Source organism: Chroicocephalus ridibundus, chromosome 7, assembly GCF_963924245.1.
Source record: "Chroicocephalus ridibundus chromosome 7, bChrRid1.1, whole genome shotgun sequence".
NCBI lineage: Eukaryota > Metazoa > Chordata > Aves > Charadriiformes > Laridae > Chroicocephalus > Chroicocephalus ridibundus.
This window is the reverse complement of record NC_086290.1, coordinates 59,289,926-59,303,055: the sequence shown is the minus strand read 5'-3', so window position 1 is coordinate 59,303,055 and position 13,130 is coordinate 59,289,926. Positions and strand designations below refer to the sequence as shown.

Genomic DNA, 13,130 nt, shown 5'->3' with positions numbered 1-13,130 from the left:
TTGTTAATGAAAACTTCTGAAGTTCTCCTTGCTTTTTTTTGGGCTGTGAAAGATTTCCAGCTGCCCTGTGTGTGCCTCCCCTGCTGAGTCGAACGATAGTTGCAATGAGAACTAAACCAAAAAAAAACCAAACGAAAAAAACAACCAACAAAAAAAAAACCCAAGCAAAAAGGCTGGTCGCTTACAAGTATTTGTAAGAAATCTGTAATAAATTCCCTTTTAAATTTTTTAAGTGACTGGTCAAAATGGCACCTGAAGGCCGAGGCGGTGCTGGGGGGGTGCCGCCCGTTCCCGCTCCCGGGGCAGAGCAGAGCAGAGCAGGGCGGGGCGGGCCGGGCCGGGCCGTCCCGTCCCGCCGGCGCGGACTGCAAGGCCCGGCATGCGGCGGGGCGCCGCGCAGGCGCGCCGGGCCGGGCTTGAGTGGCAAGTTGTTTGTTCCAGCGAGCACCAGCTGCTCGGCAGTTCGGGCTCCGCTGCCTCCCTGCCCGGCTCCCCTCGCCGCCCCGCCGGCCTCCTCCCACGCTCCAACTTTTCCACCCTCTGTTCCCTCATCCCCCCCCCGCCCGCCCCCGGAGCCGGGAAGGGGGAGAAGGAGCCAAGGGCAAGGCGGGGGGGGAAAAAAAAAAAAGGCATCGACAATAACAGCCCCCCTCCCCCTCCCCATTCAAAAACACAAAATAAACCCCAGGGATAGATGAACTACAAATGAGAAAGAGGAAAAGATGGAACTGCACATCCTAGAGCACAGGCTCAGAGTGGCCAGCATAGCCAAGGAGAGCATCCAGTTGTTTACCTATGGATTAATCAAACTTGCTTTCCTGTCCTCCAAGACGAGGTAGGTGCTGGGGATGGGGCAGAGGGGCTGGGGGCGCCCTCCTTGCGTGGGGACGGGGTGTTGTGGGGGGCACCTCTTTGCGAGGGGACGGGGTTTGGGGGGCACCCTCCTTGCGAGGGGACGGGGTGCTGGGGGCGTATCCTCTTTGCTACAAGGGGCTGGGTGCTGGGAAGGCACCCTTCCTGCGGAGGGGCAGGGTGCTGGAGTGGGGTCACCCTCTGTCCCTGCCAGGGGGCTGAGGCGGGGCGTACCTCCCTGGCCAGGGGGCAGGGCAGACCCCTTCTTGCGAGGGGGTGGGTTGATGGGGTGGGGGGCTCCCTCCTTCTTGGAAAAAAGGCAGGGTCCTGGATGGAGGACACCTCTCCTTGCGAGGGGGCAGAGTCCCGGGGTGAGGGGCACGCTTCTTGCGAAGGGGGCAGGGTGTTTAGGTGGGGGGGCACCCTCCTTCCTGCAGAGGGGCAGGGTGCTGGAGTGGGGGGGACACCGTCTTTGTATAGCGGCTGGGATGGGGGGACGCCCTCCTTGCAAGAAGTCAGGGTGCTGGGGTGAGGGGGGACACCCTCCTCGCCAGAGGGCAAGGGTTTTGGGGGGTGATGGGGGGCACCTGGGTCTTCCTTGCACCCTCCCCATCCCAAGGTTGGGAGACGGTGATGGGGCTCAGCGCTGGAGTTTGGGGTCCCCCGTAAGGCTCCAGGGCAGCCCCCCCGTGCGGCGCCCGCCTCCCGCAGCCCTTCCCGGGCCACCTCGCCCGGAGCCGCGCTCCGCGCCGGGCGATGAATGAAAACAGGTGGGGGCCGGGGGGGCCCGGCCGGGGCCGGCTGCAGGCTCGGGGCGACCGCCGGACAACAAAGGCAACAACAGCAACCAGAGGAGGAGGAGGAGGAGGAGTGGTTTTTTTTTTCCTCTCGCTCTTTTTTTTTTTTTTTTTTTTCCTCCTTCCCTGGTTGTTGTTTCTTGCAGCACTTACAGAAAGAGCGAATCGTCCCCACGCGTGTTTGTTTTAAAAGGTGCTTTTTCAGTGCTGCCAGATTGGAGGAGGACGAGGGGCAGTGCATGCCTTGCGCTTGGTTCTCTTTAAAAATCGTGGTATTGAGTAATATGGATTGTGATAGCTTTTGGGGAAAAGAAAAACATAGTGGAAAGCACTGTGAGAATTTTTTTAAATTTTTTTTTAGGCGAGGAAAAAACTACTCTGGCGAGTTTATGGAATGTATATAAGCTGCCTAGGCCTTTTGCAGCAAAACAACTTGAATTGCCATTGCATATTCTTGTGTCTTCACTTAGCTTGTTGACTTTGTTGCTCTGTTCAGAAAGAGGAATGGGAATGTAAATAACTCAAACTCTTCTTGTTTTTCCAGCCTGATAATTAGTATTTCAGTTTTCTTCCCAGATTCATCTCAGATAGCATTCTTGTATGAAGGTGGGAAATTTTCTTTGCCAGTAGGAAAATAATAAATAGATCATAAATTTGCTTTTTATTTCTTAAATTGTTTTTATTCCAAGCTGTAATTCAATCCTCTCCCTGCGATAATGCTTACGGATGAATGGACCTATTTGTGGTGTAATTTGATTACAGTCCCTTATCTTACAGTTAAACTTCATGTATTGAAATTTCACTCTGATTTGGGGCTCATCCCATTTGGCTCACACCAGCGTTGTTTGCAGTGTAAAGTGTATCAGCACCTTGTTTACTGCTGTCCCTGAATGGGGGATTACAGGCTCTTTGGTCTTAAATTTCTGGTTTTAATGTGTTGTTTCATTATAATTGAAAGTGATTGCTGATTGTTTTGGAGGAGTTGTTGCTCCCCCTCCCATGCTTAAAATGTCACTGTTAACGTCAACAGTGAAATCTTTAAATCTGTCACTCCTAATGCACAGACTGGATTTTGGTGGGTTTTTTCTTTTTCTTTTGTTTCCCTATTTTCTTTTTTCAAGTTCAGGAATGGTCCTGTTGTCTGTTTGTTTCACACTACATTTCACATCTTCAACACTGGAGACCTCTGAAAGGATTAGGACAGTAAGATAAGCCCTTTGGGGTGTGATACTTTGTCGTGCATTTGGGTGTAGCGCTTGGCAGTTTGGTATTGCCTCTGGTTACTGTGGTGTCTGGCCCTTCCCATGCACAGTGAGCATCAATAATCTTTTCCTAGCTTTCACAGAATCTCACTGGTCAGGAAAAAAAACCTGTTTGTGGAAAGGTTTGTTGGCATGGGAAACTTCTATTTATTTCCCTTCTGTATGTTTTGTTGTTTTTGCAGACAGTAGAGATGCAAGGGAGAGAAGGGGAAGCTTGTTTGTGTCATTGTTAAGGCAACTGACAGTACAGAAGTACTGCTTTCTCCTGTGTGCTACATGCCCTGAGGCAAACAAGGTCCCTGCCCCACAGACCACCTTCTCTGATGAACACCATGTGTATGTGGAAGGTGAGGGTCTCTGGGAGATGTAACTCCATAAATTTTCTATTCCATTGTTTCTTTTTCCTCCTCTTTTAAGAAGTGAATGTGCCCAGGAGATGACAGCTTTTTATATTGGTGCAAGACGAATCTCCCCTCCCAACCACCCCATCTGGAAAGGACCACTTGGGGGATGAAAGAGGAAGGTGGCCTCCATCCTTGCTGATCTTTTCTGATGGAATAGCAAAGATGCCAGTTACTTATACCACCTACATTTTTACCAGTGAGACCTTAAGCAGAATTTTTACCTGTGCTGTGAGGCCGCCAGTAAGAAATAATGATTTGTGGGACAGATGTGAACCAAAGAGGTGGCAATGACATCATCAGTATCCTCATGTTAGTCATGCAAGAAACTACGGTTTTTACACAGGCTCTTCTGAGAAGTCAGCTGGAGGGTGTCTTGCAGTCTCTTTTGTGTTCTCATACACAAGGGAAAAGGGCTGGAACAATTTTTTAAATCTTGTACATTTTTCTTAATCCTCTTGGAAAGGAAAAGTAACAAATCTCCCTCTTTTTATTTGGCCTTTTGCCACTTTCAGTCTGCCCTTGTTCATGACAGGAGTCTTTTAATTTAGCTTCTGTTACAACAGCAGTATTTTTTTGAACAAAGAACAACAATTTTGGAACTATTCCGATGGCCAGAAGCAAGAAAGCAGTTAACGAGGTGAAGAGGTGAGACCAGTAGTGAATAAAATGGTGGGCTGGACTGAGCTGAAAGAAAAATGCTATTAATCGTAACTTTAAGTTAGACATGAGGTATTTTACGTAAAGTTGCATTAAGACAAGTAGTCCAGAAATAAATAGCGAAACTCGTAAGCAGTCACACTGACCAATGTGCTCTTGATGCTCTGCCTGTGTAAGTGCAGCCGTATTGATTTCAGCTGTGCTCTGCCAGGCACCCTAGTGGAGGATCAGATCCGTGTAATTTTTAGTTGCATGCTGAAGATTTGCACGTGTCTAATCTGTTTGCTGTTGCTGTCGTCATCATCCTAGTGTTTTACTGAGTGTGGTGTGTCCGTGTTTGGCTTGAGAGTTCCTTGGTGCCAAGGATCTTCGCCTATTCAGGAGATGTGACACGTTTCTATGGGTGTAAATATAGCAACTGTGCCTGGTTTTAACGTTGTGTCCTCTTTCTTTTGTACATGCCTCTGTAAATGTTAGTTCTGTGGGGCAGAGAACTGAGCTCATCTGTAAACTCCCACCTTCAGCTCCCTTTTTGCAGCAAAAGGAACAGCTTCCCTCCCACCAGAATTAAGTGTCTCTGCTTCCTTGGTCAGAGTTAAACCATCTCATACTATTGGGTGACTTGCCACAGGTAACCTGCTTGAGGGCTTGATAGACATACTAATGTGCCGCTACATTCCTGTCTTGATTTTTTTTCCTAATTGCAAAATATCTTTAACTGCATCTCCTTTTGCTGTGTAGGAATTAAATCTGAATGGAGGGGGAGGAAGGACAGTCTTGGATGATGCTTGCGCTGAGCCACCAGTGCATGCAATAGGGAGAAGGAAGGTGAGCCTGACCTTGTCTTTTGAGTGCATATAAAAATATATGGAGAGGTTAAGTCCTGGAGTATAAAGTGGGGTCAGGGTTCTTCCAGGCACTGTATCTGTATAATGTAATTAGCCTGATTTCTGGGTAATGCTTGGTAGACCCTTGAACATCTGGAGTCAATGAGTTAACGTGTAGCCTTTCCTCTCTCTGTTGTGGTACCTAATATAAAGAGTTGGTGGTAAACAGTGAAATAAAGTAGTTGAGGGAGAAAGGTATCATTTAAATTCTAATGCTATGAAGTTATAACCAGGATGAAGTTGAGAGGTTAGTCTGTTCACAGGACTGGGTGGTTAAAATAATTGTAGGTCCTGTGTCTAGCATCACAAATTTTAAAATCCCTAAGAGTTTTCTGATACCATTTGGTTTGAGATGGTGATTATTTCAGTGTGCTGAAGAGAAGGAACAAGTTCTGCATGTGTAAAGGATGAGACCTTGCTCACAGAAGCGCTTAAGGCAGACATTTCAAAAGCATCTTTCAGTCTAGTTTCTTTTCCAAGATGCTGAGGTGTTCTTCTACAGGTGCAGTTTGTGTGTACTGGTGAATTGAAGCAGAATTGCAGGCACTTTGCAAGCTTGCAGATTTGGTGCTAAATACGGAGAAGCCGGATAGGGTGGAAGAGCCAGGCTGGGCTCTGCCCCATCTTCCATGCTGGTTGCCATGCAGCCTCTACCATGCTTGGAGGCAGGAGGTATTCTTAAAGTGGAGAGGTACTTAAAAATATTAATTTTTAATAAAAACGTAGCAAGAAGTAAACAATGATAAACTGTACAGAATAATCTGGATTTTCTTTGCTCTTTGAACAAAAAATGAAACTAGGTTTGTTAGCTTTGTTAAGTTCGTGGTGGTATTTTCGGTAATCTATCCATTTTGCTTAGTAATAATTGACACCTCTATTTAAGAACAGTGTGTTGTTGCTATTAATTAAGTGTTTCTCATTCCCTGATCACTTGTTTACTGTCAAGGTGTCCTGAAATTGGTGATACTGTAATAAAAGGATTTCAGAGCATAATAGGACAAATAAGGGCTTAAAATGTATCTATGCATCACTTGAGGGTGTTCAGGAGTCTGTTTCCTTTGGTATGAACTCAGACAAACAAATGTCGTTTATGCCTTTACGTGAAATACAGATTGGTCTGCAATATTGGGTGATCATCTGGCAAAGGCCAGTTACTCCTATTGTTAAAACCTCCCCCCTGCCCGCCTTGGCTTCTGCCATCCTGTGTGTGCTAGGAAGACCACTGAATAAAAGGCTTTTGCAAGTTATAAGACAGTGTTTACTCACCTGAAACAAGCTGCCAGGTTGCTCATGTTTTCTTTTGGTGTGGCAAAGACTCCGAAAGGTCTTTTTTTTTTTTTTTTTTCCTGGGGATGTATGTATGTGTGATATCTCAGATTTGAGGACTTCTTTTTCAAGTCTGACTTCGTGACCATCTGTTACAGAAGGACCCGGCGCTGATGTCCAGACACCACAGGAGGCTGGAGTGATGGGAAGCCTCATGGCTAAAGCCGCCTGCCTGCCCTTCCCCAAAGCACTTAGCCTTCTTGTTTGCATCACCGTGTGCATGTGTGGTGCTGAACTTGCTGGTGGATATTCAGGAGGAGTAAGAGCTAGTGAGAATCAGATAAATGAGGAGGAGCGAGAACAGAAGTTAGTTGTTTGGGCTAAAGAAGGACATAAGCTCTTTGATTGTGAATGTCATCAATTTGAGTTCAGGGCTGCTGGGTGTTTCAGCTGCCGCTGAGCTGTGAGAACATTCTGCAGTGGTTTAATACATTAAACCTTGGAAAGAGCAGGTTTCGTTCCTGATGGTCTCTTACTGTTTATCCACAAATGTTACTATTATTTCATTTTCTTTTCTGCTTCTGGCACACAGGTTGACCAGTGGGGCACTGTCTTACTTTATGTCTGTCTTTGCCTGGCAGTCCTGTTACGTGGTCCTCAACCTACCATGTGGTCCCATCAGGCTAAGGCTGATGCCAAGTCAGAAGCTGACAGGAGTGCTTAGAAACTAAATAAGATTCAAAAGGTGGAACAGAAGTACTAGATCAAACCCACAGTGTAATGCTGGGGAGCACTATGGACTAGAGAAATGTTGGTGTAGGTATTGGGTGTTTTAACAGGGCTGTTCATTTTCTTTTAAGATATTTTTTTATTTTTCCTTCTTCTTGTCTGAACTTGGACATTTGCCTTTTAAATAAATAATTACCTGGCTGTAGTTTGTAGTGGGCTGGCTGTTTTTTCCTTATTTCCCATGCTAAAGTGTTTCCATCCATTGGAATGTTGCATAGATGCAACGCATCATCTGGGGATAAGGTACAATATCAGTGATGTAAAGGACACAATACTGGGGCCCACTGATGTTGAGCTGAGAAATAAAAAAGAGGAGAAAATATTTATCTTTTGCTATGTCACTCATTAAAGATTCCTTTAGCTGAATATTTGTTTATTACTTTCAGATTAAAGTCAATATTTAAATGAAAAACATGGCTTTTGTTAGTTCCTAGATGGCTCCTCCTGCAAGCTGGGTGCTCTTATGCTTCAGCAGTAGAGCAAATGCATTGCAGGTCTGTTAAGGAAAAGTATGACTGTTGTGCATTCGTCATCAAGAAGTAACAGCTGAGTTGTTCACTAACACAACAGTTTGAATCTACAGGCTACTCCTTCCACTGAGTTATAACTTAAATTAGGCTCCATTTGACGGCTGCAACTATTTGACAATGCCTTGTTTGTGCTCCATAAATATGTAAATCTTTCCACTTAATTCTTCTCTTTTTTTTTTTAATCTGTTGAGCACACTACCTCATTTATCTAATACACGACTCCTTAATCGTCCTGCTTGTTTCAATGTTTTAATATATTTGGACAAGGGCTACAATTTCTTTTTTCAGAGGAAACAGTGCAGATTTGTTCTTTTGTTTACTGCCAACTCCAGAGTAAACTCCAGCTCTGATCTGCTGATAGCTGAAGGCTGGTAAAGGAAGAATTATACAACAGGAATGTGAGGAAATAACTCCATTCATTGCAGTTCAGAATCAACACAGCAAAGCCTGTAAGTTGCAGTTATCATTTCAAAGTAAAAAGATTTCTCCTCCCCCCGAGCTCAGCTTGGTTTTGTGTAGCTAACTGTAAGATATATTTGTTAACAGAGAAAACAACAGACAAAAATGTTTTATTATGGCTCAAAAGAAATAAAGATGGATTAAGCCTGCGTCGTGACTATACAATCCCTTGTTAGTTTCAGACATACTGCACAGTTTTACTGTGCTGACCATGGAAACAGAGAATCTGATCTCATTTTTGTGGTCCGATGTATAACAAACATTTTGTACTGGTTGATAAAGTTTTTTTTTTCACATCCAAAGAAAAGCAGTGAATGCTTAAACTTCCTCACCAGCCAGAACCGACTTCCTTACTTTGGTCTGTTAAACGTGCTTTACTAGAGATTAAAATAAAAAGCCTACTTCTGAACTGCAGCGTGCTTTAGAAGGCTCACAGCAGTAATGCTGAGATATCAGAGCTGCTATTTAGCACAAAGGTGGCATATGGAAGAGAGAAATGGTGAGTTTGCTCGGTGGCAGCAAACCCTTTTTGTTAATCTTTTGGGGACTTCTGAGGTACACGTTTGTGGGGATGTCTCAGTAGGCAAAGTGATTTTTTTTTTTTTTTCAGACCATTGCAGTCCAGTTAATTTTTGTTAACGTGATGGAATAGATATTTTTAAGATACGTATTGGCCAGTAATTGTAGGGAAATGTAGGCTGTTATTGGTGGTAGGCTGTCCTTGACCCAAATTTATTCAATACAAATTGTTTATAAAGTAGGAACCCAACCCCCTTGTAAGTGTGAATGCGTGTTTGATCAAGATGTAACTGTAAAGGAAAAGTTCATTTTCTTTGTCTGCAAAGTTTTAGTGTCCTTGTTACAGAGGGTAGTAGAGATGTCATAAGGTGTTGCAAGCTACACCACTTAAGTTTAGACTAAAATGCAACCTTTAAGTCTTATGTAAAGTATTCAAATAGGTGAATTAAAAAAAAAATGATAGTGGGGGAATTTCTAAATCTGGGAGGGGAAAATTTACAAGTTTTGACATAGATAGAACACTTAAAACGTAGGTGTGACTCTCCCTGTCTTTTTCTGTTCAAGCTTTTTAGAAATGTTATGTGTCAGAGAATCTGGGTAATGATACGCGCTGGTTTTAGTGATACCTGAATATTTATCCTAGCTCTGTGGTTAAAAGATCAGTATTCAGTCCTTTATTATGCCACTCATGTATCCTGTTTTACAGGGTGAGTTGGTTGAGGTTGACAAGTCGGAGACCTTGATTGAAATGGCCCGTGTTAATCTTGTTCAACATTTGTAGCTTTTATTTCTTTTCCTAAAGAAAGATTGACTCTTCTCTTGATAACCTCTAAGGCACTCACTTGCAAATAAATGTAGTCATGGCAAAAAGAAAAAAAAGGTTGCTCTTAATAAAGAGAAGGATATACTCTGTATGCATCTAAGCAATTGTATACATTTACGTAGATTTACTTAGTCTTTATTTTTATGCTTTTTTTGAAAATGATGGATGACTTACTACATGATTCATCCTTCAATTGTCATCTTTTTCAAGCTGCTTTTGGATGGAAATTGGAGTTTGATTGTAACATGGAAAACAAACATTTTCATTTGCTGTTTTTAAATGAATAAGCAATATTAAATGTGCTGAGTATTTAGGGAAAAAAAGATCTCAGCCTATTTTGTGTTTATAAGTGAGTAGTGTAATGTGATCTGTACTAAATGAAACTGATGGTGACTTGAGACTGTGCTTGTGCAGCCATTGGAGACAGTAGATCTCAGCCTCCCACACCTACTTCTTGTTTGCAGACTGGAAGAAAAAAAACCAAGTTTACTTGCTTTTTCAGTTCCTGATTTGTTTCTCAACCTGGAACTAAACTGAGTAATTTGAAATGAGGAAAATATTCTCCTTTCTTGCAGAAGATGCTGTTGCTGTCAAAATCTGGCTTATTGCATAAATGGACTGGTTCCAGTTGCTTTGTCACTGATTTCTCCTCAATTGACTTGTTTAATTTGCTTTGGAGTTTCAGCAGTGAACATACTTCTTTTGATAATTGTGGTTTAAATTATTTACACCTAAGATGCCATCAGTCCAACAATGATTTTTGGATATCTTTAAATCAGATTAGCTAATGTTAAAATAAATTTGTACTTTTAATTGTAATCATGTTTGCACTACTTAGTTGCAAAAGGGAAATGTTAGAATTAACCTGTCTCTCACCACTGTGGGGATAAATATAGGACAGTTTATGATATACTCAGATTATGTGTTTTGAGTTGCATGTTATTACCCATTTGGCATTTTTATAAGCCAAGCAGAGTTCTAATGCGTGTGGCTTGTTTGCATCTGTTGAGCTCGCAAGGTGTGAAACCAGATGCTTGTAGCTCGTTCTCTTCTGAGCTTACCGCAGGTTTTAGACTGGTTAGTGAATGGTTTTCTGCGCTGAGTGGGGGGACTGTGTGTTTTGCAATATTTCCCTTTTACAGAGTAAAGGGACACAAATTGAGATAGATTATTGTTTTTGTTAAGAGGTCTTTTTTCAGGCAAAACTCAGCAGCGTAGACAGTCTATAGCAATTTCTGCGCAAATTAAATTAATACAATATTCTGGAAAATGAAATGGATGTGCGTTACCTGCATTGCAGGCAAGGTAATGGTAGTTACAAACATACAAAACGACTGGATTCCTAAATAACATAAATTTTGACACTCTCTTTTTTTAAATGGTTGCTTGCTTTTCAGTATTTCTGGCATACAGGTGTAACAGTATTTTGATGACTGCCAGGAACCACTTTGCTAGACCGGTATAATTTTGGGTAAGCACAGAAGAAGTTAGCAAGAATTCAACTGGACCAAAGCAGGCTTTATGGTTTTCTGGAGGGGAGCGATGCGGGGGGAGAGGAAAAGAAACAGACGATGAGAAACCACAGGGTTGGCCTGGTGAATGAGCGTGGACTTTCATAACAACCTGGGAGCGTCACGCAGGGCTTTGACAGTTAATGCCATTAACTGGCAGCTAATGGAGCCTTAACCTTTTTGTGTTCTTTTCATTTTAAGCCTGGTACCATGCTGTAATCACAAAGGTAGGAAATGGCAAATCTTCACAGAATGGTTGAGGTGGAAAAGGATCTCTGAAGATCATCTAGCCCAGCTGCCCAGCTCAAGGCTGAATCAACTAGAGCAGGTTGCTCGGGATTTTGTCCAGGTGGATCTTGTACTTAAAGCTGCGCATGGGGCTTTGCTCTCTTCTCTGTCAACATGTTGCTGACCTTCTTGACATCGCAACGCTTTGCTCCATTTGGCGTTACTTTCCGCATAACATTATAGTGTGTGATTTAATGTCTCATTTAAACAGGACAAAGTGTTTTTTGAACTTAAGAGTGAGATTGTACAACCTCTCGGTTTTGGAGAGAACCATTGGTGTGGAAGAGAAACTGTCCACTGCAGTAATTTATTGGTCCTTTATGTTTTTTTGGGAGCATTTCATGTGAAACAGCTTATTGGCTGTAAACTGTGAAAAACTAGCTGAAGTCAGAGCAGCCTCAAGGCTGCTCTAACTTAAACAAACTAGAAGCCAAAAAATTCCATAGCTGGGTAAGAGCAAAGCTTGCCTTGGGAAAGGGCATGTACTCACTTCTGTACCAGCACAGACAGCTGAATTACAATTTGTAACGGTGTTAGATGGATGTACAAGACTAGTGAAGCTACTTCTACCCAAGCCCTCTACACAGGAGTTTTATTTATGTCTTTGATGTAAGTAAAGGAAAGTATTAGAATGGCATGAAGTCCATACGTTACTTGGTTTGACTGAGTGGTGGATGCCCTGCAGTGCAAGTTGTGCTTTGGTTATTGTACAGTTTCTGAAATCCTAGTGTAATAGTGGTCATGCGATGAAACCTGAATATCTGAGAGAGTTTTCTCTGTAGTCTTCGTATTGGTATCAAGTTACTCCAAGGCCCTGCATTTCTGAGTGACTCTAATAATTCCTGTATGTACAGTCATTTTGTTGGCTTTATGCCTTGCCACATTACCCATCGTAGTGTTGTAATCCGGGGGCTGATGAGGCCTGACTGCAGGACAAGCACTCTATGTTTGTGTCTAGGGAAAGCCTTGTGTCTGAGGAAGGCTCAGAGTCTCTACTGGAAGGGTTGGCGCCGAATCACTGAGCTGTCCCCTGGTAGCTCTTCTGCTGTGACAGGCCAGAAGTACTTTTCATTTGCACAGGAGTGTGAAATCAGCCTGGAATGACTAATGTAAAAGGACTTTGTATGTCCTATACCCGCTTGAATGGCTTTGTTCATTCAGATGGTGGTTGAATTGTAATCTTAGGCAATGATTTAAATATGAAATAGTTCCAAAACAACACGGTTATCTATTAGCTTTTAATGATCTTGTGAAGCAGTGTATTTAGAATGGATATCTCATTGTAAAGGTAATAATGACCTAATTACTGGTGGGGAAAAAAAAAAACATGAAAAAAGTCAGAAGTGGTAAATAGTATGTGCATTTATGTGTAAAATGCTTCATGTAAGATTTGTGTCCTTTTGAGATGTACATGAGCGTATGTGTTAAATACATTTTCTTCTATGTTTATAGTATATCACTGATGCTTTACACTGATATGTCCTTGGCTGTTAATCCATGTTTGGTAGCCTTCCATGGCATGTTATTGCTGTTTATCTCCTTTTGAGTTCCCACTGACTGGAACGTAACCATGCATTTTTCTTACAGATTTGTAGATGGCCAGAGTACTTGGAATGGGTAATGGTTCTGTGGCTCTATCTTTAGGTTCAGTCTACACTGGCTGGATAACTGAGGGTGTAGTTGGAGAATCATAGCAAAGCAGTTGATGAAATTCCTGGCCCCGAGTTAACAGTTCCTACCTCCAGTGTTGTGGAAGTTGCTGTTAACTTGCTGAGTGTGATCCAAGTTCAGGAGAAAGAAAAAAGAAAGAAGAAAAAAAAAACAAAAAAACAAAAAACAAACAAACAAAAAAACCCCCAAAAAAACAAACCAACAACCAAACCCCCACACCTTTGAAGCCAAATCATTTTGGTTATGTTTGTGGCACAAGCTCACAGAGAGTTGCAGGAGTGCAGCTGCGGGATGGTTAAACTCAGAGTTGGAATAGAAGTGATTGACTTTTTAACCTTTCTTTACTGCCCAGGAGAATGGTCAGATGATTAGATCTTGTTGTAGGGATAGAAATAAGTTATATGTAAAGGTATGA

General features: G+C 42.8%; 1 protein-coding gene across 1 annotated transcript in view; it reads left to right on the top strand.

Annotated features, from left to right (window-relative positions):
- The first annotated feature begins 422 nt into the window (after positions 1–422).
- Positions 423–13,130, top strand: part of CASTOR2 (cytosolic arginine sensor for mTORC1 subunit 2) — a 135,934-nt gene continuing 123,226 nt past the window's right edge. The window contains exon 1 of the mRNA XM_063342019.1: positions 423–835. Coding sequence (XP_063198089.1) covers positions 723–835 — 113 coding nt within the window. The 5' untranslated portion in view covers positions 423–722. The remainder of the gene's footprint in view (positions 836–13,130) is intronic.